The following is a 13,367-nucleotide window of genomic DNA, read 5'->3' as shown; positions in this document are numbered from 1 at the left end:
CAGGCTTCATCATTTAGTAAAGGTACACGGTCGTACACTAATAACTAAACGATCGTTTGGATTTGTCTAGACGATCGTATAGTAAAGCTAAACGATCGTTTAACTCTGGGAGCGCTAATAAGCGATAGAGCAAAGAGTTGTTTTATCGTCTAGACGATCGTGGGGTGTTTTAAGGCAATTTTACCCGGTTCATCAACTCATATTGCTTATACATGTGATGTATGGTACTTATATGCCAAAGTGTTTGTCATATAGTTAAAAATCTCGCTCTCTCTTAATCTTACTCTCTCAATATTTGAACTTTGAATCCTGAATCATATAATGTTCTAAGTTCAATTATGTATGTTCTGATAAAATTATAATATTTAACTTTGAACTTTAAACTTACATAAAAAATACATGTTCAATTATACAATGAAAAGAGCAGTAGCTCCATTATACATAAAAAATGCATGTTCTGATAAAATTATGATATTGAACTTTGAACTTTCATAAAAAAATATATGTTCAATTATACAATGAATGTTTTTACATACATAAAAAATATATGAATGTTTTTACATACATAAAAAAATACATGTTCTATACATATAAAAAATATGGAGCGTTTTCCCATAGTTGACACGCTAACTGCATCCTATATTCACTCATCTTTTTCTGAGTGATTACGGATGGATCAGCACCAATCACCAGGTGTTCCAGTAGTTTGATTGCGAAGATGCCACAATCAAGCGACCCGTGTTGTATGTCAACGTTTATAGGTCGCAAGATTTTCCAACAGGTTGTGGATAGGTCTGACTTTGAACGATCCACATCACAATAGTGAAGTAGGGATGGTACTGTGACCGTCAATGGCTCTAGCCAATTCACCAGCTTTGTCATTGGTGTGTATGACGGAAGTGAATCGAACGCGAATATGTGACCTTTGTTAATGTCCATTGCAAGGACCATCCAGTGGTCACTGATTTTCATCGCCATATAAACGAAATCCACATCTGCACATTTGACATTGAATTTACCGGTGACGTAGTCCTTATACGTGTCTTCATCATCCCATTCTAGGGCAGCCTCCAGAAGTGACTTATTCTTTATTCGTTTAAATACCCCGCCACGAGTATTAAGGTGACTCCCTCAAATAAAATAAGAAGTAAAGACCAGGAAATTTAACGAAATGAGGAGTTAAGAAACGAAATATCAAAATTTACCGTTACACCAATTGACAAGATGGTGAACTTGTGCATGCTCATGTCAGGTCGGGTATAAAATTTATTTTTCATAAAATAAAATAAAGTATTTATGGTCTGCACGAAAAATTAATGTCAGTAAAAGTACAAGATAGCCAACATGTAAAGACGTAAAGACTGGGACACTTACATCGCACTCGACCAACGAATTCGGGGGTAATCAATTCCTTGAAGAATTGATTAGTGAGTGGTTTAAAGGAGTTCTCTCGAACCTCGTTGTCCGTATTGTCGTCCGAGATCCAACCCATCATTTCTTTAAAGATATTGTGTGGAACATCGTGTGCTACGTTATATGTGACGATCGATTTGGATATTGATATAGCTACACCTGGGAGAGGATGTTTAACCACACTTTTCTTCTTTACTTGGGCTGGGGGTGTATATTTATCAACAGGTTTTCTCTTACGACTAACTCTTCGAAATTCCTACATAAACATATAACAAAACATTACTCATCAAGAAATATAAAAATATAAACAAAGATTACTGAGCAATAAATTACACTCCAGTAGAATTCCTTCTGTGGTCGTAACAATCCCAGAAGTGTCGACCTCTGGGATGCCAGACATGTCAGCCTCTGTATATGGCATGGTGAGTAAGGTAGACATGTCGGCCTCTGTTTGTGGGACGTCGGCCTGTATAGGTTCGACGTCAATTGGTGATATCATGGCAGTGGTGGTATCGAGCTGTACAGGGGGGGTGAGAGTAGGTAAAGTGGTGGTCTTGGGCTGTAGAGGGGGGGATGGAGATGGGAGTGTCAGAGGCAGTCACAGTCGTATTGGGATCTCGAGATGGAGTGGGTGACCTAGTCGTCTCCTCATTCACCGTGGAACCCTAAAATTAGTAAAGTAAAATGATAAGTTCACGAACACGTAAAAACTAAACATATAAAGAAAAAATGATACAAACCTTGCACATAGACTGCAACAATGATAGGATGGCCGACAATTGACCTTTCATGTTAGTCATGTTTTCCTCCATACTGGATACACGACTATTTAAACCCGATATACGACCATCCAACCTCGATAGTGAGCTGTCAATGGACAGCAGGTACGAATAAATAGACTCATCGAAATTGGCTCCCTCCCTGCGGCGGGCAGCACACTCAGGACACTCCTCATCCACAAGTCGCTCTCTACTGGAGTCCGCAAGATAAACATCAAGTTGGTTCAACTCGTCCTCCTCGCGTACGTCCCCCATCATATCATGGAACATATCATCACTAGGTGTATGTCCCTCCTTCCACCCTTCCATATTTAACATCCTCGTGCTCAGAATGCTTAGGTTCATCCCCTCCCTCCACCCTGACAACTTCATCATTGTCATCTCCATGATGATCATCACCGTCACTTTCACTTTCAGAACTACCCCCCTCACTAATCGACCTATTGCCACTTTCATAACTGTCATCATCCGCACCTAGCACAAATGTAGGTCGTCGTTCCACTGGGGTATCCCGAAACTCCCTTTCAGCATTTGACATGACAGTTCCCTCTTTAACCTTTATCTGCATTAACAACCCAGTAAACTGGTTAGTGTCAATTTAACAACCCAATAAACATATTATGCATAGAGTAAACGTACATTGTTAGACTCGAATCTCTCTCTCTCGAGTACTTTGAAGGACATTGAGTGGGAGCATGACCATCGTTATATGCGGGGCAAAGCCACCTTGCTCCTTTGCTCTGCAATGTTCTCAGCTATCGATGAAGCTAGGATCTCATACGTCCATACCTAAATAAAATTTAAAATATATTAAGAACAATAGTAATGTTAGATCAAACAACACGATTATTATGTTAATCAAATTTACCTGGAACGCTTGTGGAAATCCACGTAAGGAGTACTTCACAACATAGTTTTTATTTGCTTTGACCTCGTCTTATATAGACTACTCTTATCATTCAACGTAGTCTTTAGGGCATCCAATGTCCTCTCCAAATAATGGTACCTCAATCAAGACTATTGTAGTACTCCAAGTTTTGAACGTTCTTGAAACGTTTAAGGTCGATTGCATTTTTCTGTTTGTTTTTCCCCATGATTGCGACCTCAATATAGTAAACTAGGTTGATCTTCACAGCATCATCATATTTTCAAATTCTAAGTCCTTGTATTTTTCTTCAAGTTGACGGAGGTGTAAAGTGTCCTTCGTCACTCGATTACCAAAATACTTGATAGCAAGTTCATATAAGGACTGTTGATTCCTATCAACTCGTGTCTGAGATTGCCACAAACCAGTCATCAACATAAAGTCATCCTTCGAAAAAGTGACAACCTTCTCATAGACGGAGAATGACATTGAGTCTGATCCTGTCCTCTTCACTTTTTTAAGAAACATGTGATGGATAATTGGGCTATTAAACACCATGACAACGTCTATAAATCGCCCAAAAACTGTTCTCTTGAACATGTCCAACTGTGTTGGCGTGAGCTTCTCTTTCACAATCTTGTTTGCATTAGCAATGTGGGCCAAGCTAGTTACTTGATCGGGAAATCAGTCGGCTTCGACTATTCTGAAACGTGTAGTCATCTTAAATCACTCCTGCATGAAATAAAAATTCAATCAGTAAACTCCTTTAGAAAAAAAAAATATAAAACAACATTCTGCTTAAATTTCGCTGGATTCGCTCTCGCTAGTGTGGCTCTCGCTAAAATCGCTCTCGCTGGAGCGGGTCTAGCGAGAGCGAATCCAGCGAGATTTAAACAGAATGTTATTTTACATTTTTTTTCTAAAGGAGTTTACTGATTGAATTTTTATTTCATGCAGGAGTGATTTAAGATGACTACACGTTTCAGAATAGCCGAAGCCGACCGATTTCCCGATCAAGTAACCAGCTTGGCCCACATTGCTAATGCAAACAAGATTGTAAAAGAGAAGCTCACGCCAACGCAGTTGGACATGTTCAAGAGAACAATTTTTGGACGATTTGTAGACGTTGCCATGGTGTTTAACAGCCCCATTATCCATCACATGTTTCTTAAAGAAGTGAAGAGGACAGGATCAGACTCAATGTCATTCTTTGTCTATGGGAAGGTTCGTGACTTTTTCGAAGGATGACTTTATGTTGATGACTGGTTTGTGGCAATCTCCAACACGAGTTGATCGGAACCAACAGTCTTCATATGAACTTGCTATCAAGTATTTTGGTAATCGAGTGACGAAGGACACTTTACACCTCCGTCAACTTGAAGAGAAATACAAGGACTTAGAGTTTGAAAATGATGATGATACTGTGAAGATCAACCTAGTTTACTATATTGAGGTCGTAATGATGGGGAAAAACAAACAGAAAAATGCAATCAACCTCAAACGTTTCAAGGACGTTCAAAACTTGGAGTACTACAATAGTCTTGATTGGGGTACCATTATTTGGGAGAGGACATTGGATGCCCTAAAGACTGCGTTAAATGATAAGAGCAGTCTATACAAGACGAGGGTCAAAGCAAATAAAAACTACATTGTGAAGTACTCCTTACGTGGATTTCCACAAGCGTTCCAGGTAAATTTGATTAACATAATAATCGTGTTGTTTGATCTAACATTACTATTGTTCTTAATATATTTTAAATTTTATTTAGGTATGGACGTATAAGATCCTAGCTTCATCGATAGCTAGGAACATTGCGGAGCGAAGGAGCAAGGTGGCTTTGCCCCGCATATTATGATGGTCATGCTCCCATTCAATGTCCTTCAAAGTACTCGAGAAAGAGAGAGAGATTCGAGTCTAACAATGTACGTTTACTCTATGCATAATATGTTTATCTAGTTGTTAAATTGACACTAACCAGTTTACTGGGTTGTTAATGCAGATAAAGGTTAAAGAGGGAACTGTCATGTCAGATGCTGAAAGGGAGTTTCGGGATACCCCAGTGGAACGACGACCTACATTTGTGCTAGGTGCGAATGATGACAGTTATGAAAGTGGCAATAGGTCGATTAGTGAGGGGGGTAGTCTTGAAAGTGAAAGTGACGGTGATGATCATCATGGAGATGACAATGATAAAGTTGTCAGGGTGGAGGGAGGGGATGAACCTGAGCATTCTGAGCACGAGGATGCTGAATATGGAAGTGTGGAAGGAGGGACATACACACTTAGTGATGATATGTTCCATGATATGATGGGGGACGTACGCGAGAAGGACGATTGAACCAACTTGATGTCTATCTTGCGGACTCCGACAGAGAGCGACCTGTGGATGAGGAGTGTCCTGAGCGTGCTGCCCGCCGTAGGGAGGAAGCCAATCCCGACGAGTCTATTTATTCGTACCTGTGGTCCATTAACAGCTCACTATTGAGGTTGAATGGTCGTATATCAGGTTTAGATAGTTGTGTATCTAATATGGAGGAAAACATGACTGATATGAAAGGGCAATTGTCGGCCATCCTGTCATTGTTGCAGTCTATGTGCAAGGTTTGCATCATTTTATGTCTTATATGTTTAGTTTTTACGTGTTCGTGAACTCATCATTTTACTTTACTAACTAAACGGTTCCACGGTGAATGAGGAGACGACCAGGTCACACATCCCATCTCGGGATCCTGATACGACTGCGACTGCCTCTGACACTCATATCCCTATCCCCCCTCTACAGCTCGATACCACTACTTCACATACTCCCACACCCCCTGTACAGCCCGATACCACCACTGCCACGACATCACCAATTGACGTCGAACCTATACAGGCCAACGTCCCACAAACAGAGCCCGACATGTCTGCCTTATTCACCATGCCACATACAGAGGTTGACATGTCTGGCATCCCAAATTCTGACACTTCTGGGATTGTTACGACCACAGAAGGAGTTCTACTGGTGAGTAATTTATTGATCAGTAATCTTTGTTTATATATTTATATTTCTTGATGAGTAATGTTTTGTTATCTGTTTATGTAGGAATCTCGAAGAGTTAGTCGTAAGAGAAAATCTGTTGATAAATATACATCCCTAGCCTAAGTAAAGAAGAAAAGTGTGGTTAAACATCCTCTCCCAGGTGTAGCTACATCAATATCCAGATTGATCGTCACATATAACGTAGCACACGATGTTCCACACAATATCCTTACAGAAATGATGGGTTGGATCTCGGATGACAATACGAAAAACGAGGTTCGAGAGAACTCCTTTAAACCACTCGCCAACCAATTCTTCAAGGAATTGATTACCCTGAATTCATTGGTCGAGTGCGATGTAAGTGTCTTAGTCTTTACGTCTTTACATGTTGGCTATCTTGTACTTTTACTGACATATTAATTTTTCGTGTAAACCATAAATACTTTATTTTATTTTATGAAAGATAAATTTTATACCCGACTCGACATGTGCATGCACAAGTTCACCATCTTGTCAATTAGTGTATCGGTAAATTTTGATATTTCGTTTCTTAATTTCTCATTTCGTTAAGTTTCCTGGTCTTTACTTCTTTACTTAACTTCTCATTTTATTTGAGAGAGTCACCTTAATACTCGTGGCGAGGTATTTAAACTTATAAAGAATAAGTCACTTCTAGAGGCTGCCCTAGCATGGGAAGATGAAGACACGTATAAAGACTACGTCACCGGTAAATTCGATGTCAAATGGGCAGATGTGGATTTCGTTTATACGGCGATGAATATCAGTGACCACTGGATGGTCTTTGCAATGGACATTAATAGAGGCCACATATTCGTGTTCGATTCACTTCCGTCATACATCAATGACAAAGCTGGTGAATTGGCTAGAGCCATTGACGGTCACAGTATCATCTTTACTTCACTACTGTGACGTGGATTGTTCAAAGTCGGATCTATTCACAGCCCGTTGGAAAATTGTGCGACCTATGAACTTCGACATATAACACGGATCGCTTGATTGTGGCATCTTCGCAATCAAACTACTGGAACACCAGGTGACTGGTGCTGATCCATTTGTAATCACTCAGGAGAAGATGAGTGAATATAGGATGCAATTAGCATGTCAACTATGAGCAAACACTCTATATTTTTTATATGTATAGAACATGTATTTTTTTATTGTATTTTTTATGTATGTAAAAACATTCATTTTTTTATATATATATATGTAAAAAGATTCATTTTTTTTATATAAGTAAAAACATTCATTTTTTTTATGTATGTAAAAACATTCATTTATTTTTTATGTATGTAAAAACATTCATTTATTTTTTATGTATGTAAAAATATTCATTTATTTTTTATGTATGTAAAAACATTCATTGTATAATTGAACATATATTTTTTATGAAAGTTCAAAGTTCAATATCATAATTTTATCAGAACATGCATTTTTTATGTATAATGGAGCTACTGCTCTTTTCATTGTATAATTGAACATGTATTTTTTATGTAAGTTCAATATTAGAATTTTATCAGAACATGCATAATTGGGCTTAGAACATTATATGGTTCAAAGTTCAAAGTTCAAAGATTGAGAGAGCGAGATTAAGAGAGTGAGAGATTTTTAACTATATGACAAACACTTTGGCATATAAGTACCATACATCACATGTATAAGCAATAAAAGTTGATGAACCGGGTAAAATTGCATTAAAACACCCCACGATCATCTAGACGATAAAACAAACTCTTTGCTATATCGCTTACCAGCGCTCCTAGAGTTAAACGATTGTTTAGCTTTACTATACGATTGTCTAGACAAATCTAAACGATCGTTTAGTTATTAGTGCACGATCGTGTACCTTTACTAAGTGATGAAGCCTGAAGTACACGATCATTTAGCGCGCTCCGCACAACGCTTGCCTTCCGCGATCGTCTAAGCGACTACGATGTCGCGAAGCACCATCGCCTAAGCGATGAAGCTTGCTAACTACGCGATCGTCTAGCACGCGCCTTCTACTAAACGACGAGCATCACATGCTCCCACTACAATCACCTACCTCCAGCGCCTACGCGATCACGCAACCAACGACACGTGATATGGTAAACAATTTACCCCATCTGAAATGTTCAAAGAGAGCGAGATTGTGCGAGAGTGCGAGATTCATGGAGAGCGAGATGTTCAGAGAGAGCGAGATTGTGAGAAAGAGTGAGATTGAGAGAATATGAAGTTATCCATTTTTGTTACAAGTATGAAGATTGAGAGAGTATGAAGTTATTGTTTTTTGTTACAAGTATGAAGATTGAGAGAGTATGAAGTTATCCATTTTTGTTACGAGTATGAAGATGGAGAGAGTATGAATATTGCTATTATATAAATACTCCAGCTTGTTATTGTTTTTTGTTTACAAGATGAAAGTATGAAGTATGAAGTGGTACAAGTATGAAGTATGAAAAAGTATGAAGTATGTTACAAGTATGAAAAAGTATGAAGTATGTTACAAGCATGACGTATGAAAAAATGATCAATGGTATTTATAACTAAACTGGATGAGGGGTGTTTGTGTCTCAGTCTCTGGCATTTTCAGCATGTCGCACGGTTGTAAGCGGTTCAGTACAATTTTGGTGGTTATGCCTATAATTCCCACATCGACCACATTTTATTTGTCTGCGAAAATTCTCCTCTAGATGGTATTCTTCTCACTCTCTATCGTCCGGCTTGTGGCATAAACTTCGGAGGAAGGATAATCTTTTCTACGTATCCAGAAGGTCTTTTCCATTCAGATATGTGGCCAAGTGAATTTATAGGCTCCGCATACGCAGTCATTAGAAAGTCCACTGTATAAAATCAATTGCAAAGACTGTGGATGGGTATATTTCTTTCCTTGGCAGCAACAATTGCATGGGAACACGGGATACCATGTGAGTCGAATTCCTTACACGTGCATTCCTTCGTGTGAAGATTGACAATACCGTCCAATCGATTATCTCGCACGTGTACCCGATAACAATCAATAAGCTCCACCCGATATCGTCTGCCCTTATCAGCTTCACTTGCCAATCGGGGTTCACAGTAGTCAGAGTGCAATGTCGTTCGAGATGCCCAGTAATTCCTACGTTCATAGAACCACGATTGGAACATTTCTCTAACATGTTCAATCAAGCATACTATGGGCATTAGTCGATACTCTTTAGTTAAGGAATCTAAACACTCTGCACTGTTGGATGTCATGTTATCATATTTTCATTCTATTTGGTAAACCCATGCCCACCTTTGAAGACCGATGTCTTCCAAATATTTCGTGACAGCACCGTCTCTAAAACTGCGGAGTTCGTCTAATTTTGTTTGGAACTCTGTCATGCGAAATGTCTTTGTTGCATCTCTAAATATCCCAACAACCGTGTTATCCGTAAAGTTTGTAACCAGATTCTGTTCTATATACCATGTGCACAATCCATGAAATGTTGTGGGAAAAATTGCATAAATAATATTACCGATAGATACTATCCAATCAGACACAAACACCAGATTATCGGGTTCTCCGATACTGCATTTCAAGTTTGACATAAACCATTTCCATGATCGATCAGTTTCATTGTCCAATATTGCATATGTTAGTGAATATAATTGATTGTTCTCGTCCATAGAAACCGCAACCAACATAGTGTCTTCGTATTTTCCTTTCAAGTGTGACCTATCAACAATAATAAGGCCGACAACTTGCAAAACCTCTAATACAAGACCTTAATGTCATAAACATATACTTGAAATGCACATCATCTTCAAGTTCGATCTCAAAAACTGTACCCGGATTCTTTATTTTTAGCGCTTCTCCATAAGCATGTAGTATGGAGTATGAGTATTCTGGAGTACCTCTAGTGAGATCATACACAGTTTTCCTTGCATGCCACGCTTTATCATAACTTATGTTCACACCATAATCTCTCCTCATATCCTCAACAATATGACAAGGTTTATAAATACATCCTATGCCTGTGAACTTATCTTTGATGAGCTGACCAACAACCGTAGCAGTTGTTTGTTTATGGTCGTGATTCAAAATTCCTATAGAACATGTGTGCAAACAGCAGTACTTTGTGATCTTGAATATACCAGACTCTTCCATTTTGACTGCACGAAGGCTTCACTTACATGTCTCCCCAATGCATTTGACAGTGAACAAAGATTTGGTTGATTTCCTGACCTTAAATTCAAAATTTTTGTTGATAGACGAATAGATAATCTCATTTTCAAGTCCTTTTTGCTCAAAATAGTTAACCAACTTCAATGTCCTCTGTCCCAGATGAAGAGGTGCCAGGCATAATCAACTCTGTCCTATGACTTGAAGACACAAATGGTGGAACCACTGAAGCTGCTGTAGAACGACGTACATCTCCATGATCACGATCCATTTCATTCAATCCTGCTGGTTGCTCATTCACATCCACATCCACTGAAGGACCACAATCCATATAATCGAATGTTGATGGTACAATGTTGATAGACAATGGAATATCAATGTTGGTAGACAATGGAATATCATCCTCTTCTTGACAAAACTGATATGATTCATTGTATTGTCTGTCCGCAGCCGTATCATCATAACTCACATTTCCAAACCCCATTCCAACCCTTTCGTCCTGTTTAGACTTCAATGTTACAGCTATCTGAAGTCTACTAAGCTCTTCTCGTAAAAGAAGGAAGTGAACATCATCATCATCCATTATCCATTGTGGAGGGGCTTCAAATTCAAGATTATATTTAACTTTCAGGATAAGATCAAACTCTGAAGAACTGACTTTTGTAGCCCTGTAAATGTGAGATTTAAGTTCTTCATAATTCAATGTATAAGCACAATGATTCCTTTCAATTGTCTTCAATGTACGAACTTTCATTCTCATCCCAATCACCTCCAAATCGAATAAATATACACTTTTCTGTCATCCTACAAAGCAAGAGAACATTTGTCATTAAGCTGTACAAGCAATTGAAGTGTACTCTCGCTCTCTCTCAAAATCTCGCTCTCTCAAAATCTCGTTCTCTCTCGTAATCTCGCTCTCTATCTTACTCTTCCTCTTTCTTACTCTCTCCCAATACAAAATTTCGTAATGTTGCATTTCCAGAAATAACACATCGAAAATAATTAAACAGACTCAAAATAATTCACCTTTCTGAAAAAGCTATTCCTTTCTGAGAAAGTCTCATCTTGGAAATCCTCGTTCGAAAAATCTCCATTCAACAAAACACCATCGAAAACTAGAGAAGTAATCACCTTTGAAATGGAGTTTAAAGTTTAAAGAAATCACCATTGTATTGTGTTTAGGTATTATTGATTTAATTTGAGGCTTCCGTCGTGAAAATTGTCAAATCAACAGTACACTGACGAGCAATCACATCAAACCAGGGAATTTCAAGAAGAGCGAGAGTGTTTAATCAGACGAGAGCGAGATTTACCTCGTGAGGCTGGTGTAAGGGCAATTTACGTAATTTGGTATGACGATGATATCAGCAGAGGGTCAATTAACATTATTTTTTAAAAATTGGTCATTTGACATTTTGGGCCCAATTTTTGGGTCATCCGTACAAATTTCCCAAAAAAAGAGAGAGAGAAAGGAAGAGAAAGAGTTTTGTTCTTTGTTCAATGAAAAAGATTGAAAATCCCAATTATAACCAAATTGAACTAAATCAGACCCAAGATGGATAGTTTGATTCAAAAGTTGAATCTGAAACAACTCCCGTTTTTGCTATCTAGCAATATTAAAAAATCAAACTTTTCAGTTTGGTCCATGGTTCGACCCAAAAGTGGATCGAACCAAACCGTGCACACTACTACTTATATGGTAGTTGTTTTTGGAGTCATAGTCCCTTAGAGAGCTTCACTTGCAAGTCTTCCTTTAGGATCTCTTATTAAAACCCTTTCCTGTCATTGAGTCAATTTTTTATGTTTTGTGGAGGTTTAGGATTCAAAAAAAAAAGTTAAAGTTATTTTCTTGGCAAGTTCTACTCGACCATGTGATCATGATGGATAGGTTCTCGAGAAATATGCCCTCGTTGATGGGTTCTTTCTATTGTATCATTTGTCAGAAAGCGGTGAAAAACATGGATCTCCTTCTCTGGGAGTGTCAGTTTGCGAGATTGGTGTGAAATTATTTTTTCAAGAGTTTGAGTGTGTTTGCTCGCCAAAAGTATATTCGTTTGATGACCAAAGAGTTCCTCCTCCATCTGCCTTTCAAAGAGAAAGGTCGGCTCGCAAGGGTGTGTGCTTTGTTGTGGGATCTTTGGAAGAAGAGGAACAATAAAGTGTTTTGAGGTGCAGATAAGGATTCTTGTGAGGTTCCATGTTTCTCTTTGGGCTTTGGTTTCGAAGACTTTTTGTAATTATTCTCTAGGCAATATCTTACTTAGTTGGTAACCCTTTCTCTAGTGGAGTTTTGTAATTATTCTCTAGGCAATATCATGTAGACTTGATTTTTCTATATCCTTATATTTTTTTCATTTTTTTCTCAATGAAAGTAGTTGTTTCAAATGGTAGTTATTTTTATTTTTTTTCAAGATATTTAAATTTAAATTTAAATTAATATCAATTATTTTGTCAAGAAAAATAATATAAGGTATATTAATTTAAAATAAATTTAAATTCATAAAAACAAATATGTTATATAAATTCAAATTATATTAAATTAATCAATAGTCCTAAGAACTTTTTTGGAATATTATGTAAATTAAAGTCATATATCCAAGTACTCTAAGATATTTGCAAAAGCGTTCCTACAAAATAAACATGTTTATTTAAAGACGCTGGACAAATGAAATTCATGGCATCTACCAACGAATCCATTTTCTTTTTTCTACATAATCAATCTTCTCATGTACGATTAACTTCTTATAGTGACCTTTTTGAGTGAATATATTTCTATGGAAAAATGGAACATCTTGTCAAAGTGTTTGCTAATTATTTTTCGACTATCTTACGGGTCATCTAAAGATGGCAATCAGCATGCAAAGTTGAGCTCTACTTTTTCCGTGGGGTACTAAAAATAACAGAAACAAGTACTTCCATAATAAAAATAGTTTCCTGATGGATGATATATGTACCTGGGCCGAGAATTATGTCAGGGTAGAGAGAGCCAGCAACAGAAAGAGGAAAACCCATGAGCAGAGGAGAGAACACAAGAACAAAGGTTGGTATCCCCATCAGCTCTCTACAAAATTTCAACCTCCTAAATACCGGACTATCAGATGACTTAGAAGTTAGCAACATTATCAAACATGAACACAATTTTT

The 13,367-nt window shown here is 37.8% G+C and overlaps 3 protein-coding genes across 4 annotated transcripts; all 3 read right to left on the bottom strand.

The window, feature by feature from the left end:
- Positions 1-1,753: 1,753 nt before the first annotated feature.
- LOC150032781 (uncharacterized) lies at positions 1,754-3,193 on the bottom strand. Of its 2 annotated transcripts, none has more exons than XM_090306850.1 (3): positions 2,832-2,971; positions 2,154-2,754; positions 1,754-2,078 (listed from the first exon to the last, which is right to left on the bottom strand). In XM_090306850.1, the coding sequence occupies exons 2-3, from the start codon at positions 2,658-2,660 to the stop codon at positions 1,896-1,898; spliced, it is 690 nt and encodes a 229-aa protein (XP_090162976.1). In that variant the 5' UTR covers positions 2,661-2,754; positions 2,832-2,971; the 3' UTR covers positions 1,754-1,895. The 2 variants fall into 2 exon arrangements, with proteins under 2 accessions (XP_090162976.1, XP_090162977.1); XM_090306851.1 differs by lacking the exon at positions 1,754-2,078 and adding an exon at positions 3,061-3,193 and having other exon boundaries at positions 2,324-2,754; positions 2,832-2,981.
- Positions 3,194-8,408: 5,215 nt separating this feature from the next.
- Positions 8,409-13,316, bottom strand: LOC120091048 (uncharacterized). The gene is made up of 2 exons (XM_039048852.2): positions 13,179-13,316; positions 8,409-11,028 (listed from the first exon to the last, which is right to left on the bottom strand). The coding sequence occupies exon 2, from the start codon at positions 10,982-10,984 to the stop codon at positions 10,358-10,360; it is 627 nt and encodes a 208-aa protein (XP_038904780.1). The 5' UTR covers positions 10,985-11,028; positions 13,179-13,316; the 3' UTR covers positions 8,409-10,357.
- LOC150032780 (uncharacterized) lies at positions 8,931-9,746 on the bottom strand. Its single transcript, XM_090307018.1, has 2 exons — positions 9,355-9,746; positions 8,931-9,195 (listed from the first exon to the last, which is right to left on the bottom strand). The coding sequence occupies exons 1-2, from the start codon at positions 9,744-9,746 to the stop codon at positions 8,931-8,933; spliced, it is 657 nt and encodes a 218-aa protein (XP_090163144.1).
- Positions 13,317-13,367: the final 51 nt, after the last annotated feature.

Source organism: Benincasa hispida, chromosome 11 (genome assembly GCF_027475165.1).
Source record: "Benincasa hispida cultivar pf3 chromosome 11, pf3_genome.v1.1, whole genome shotgun sequence".
Classification (NCBI taxonomy): domain Eukaryota; kingdom Viridiplantae; phylum Streptophyta; class Magnoliopsida; order Cucurbitales; family Cucurbitaceae; genus Benincasa; species Benincasa hispida.
This window is presented reverse-complemented; position numbering and strand designations above follow the sequence as displayed.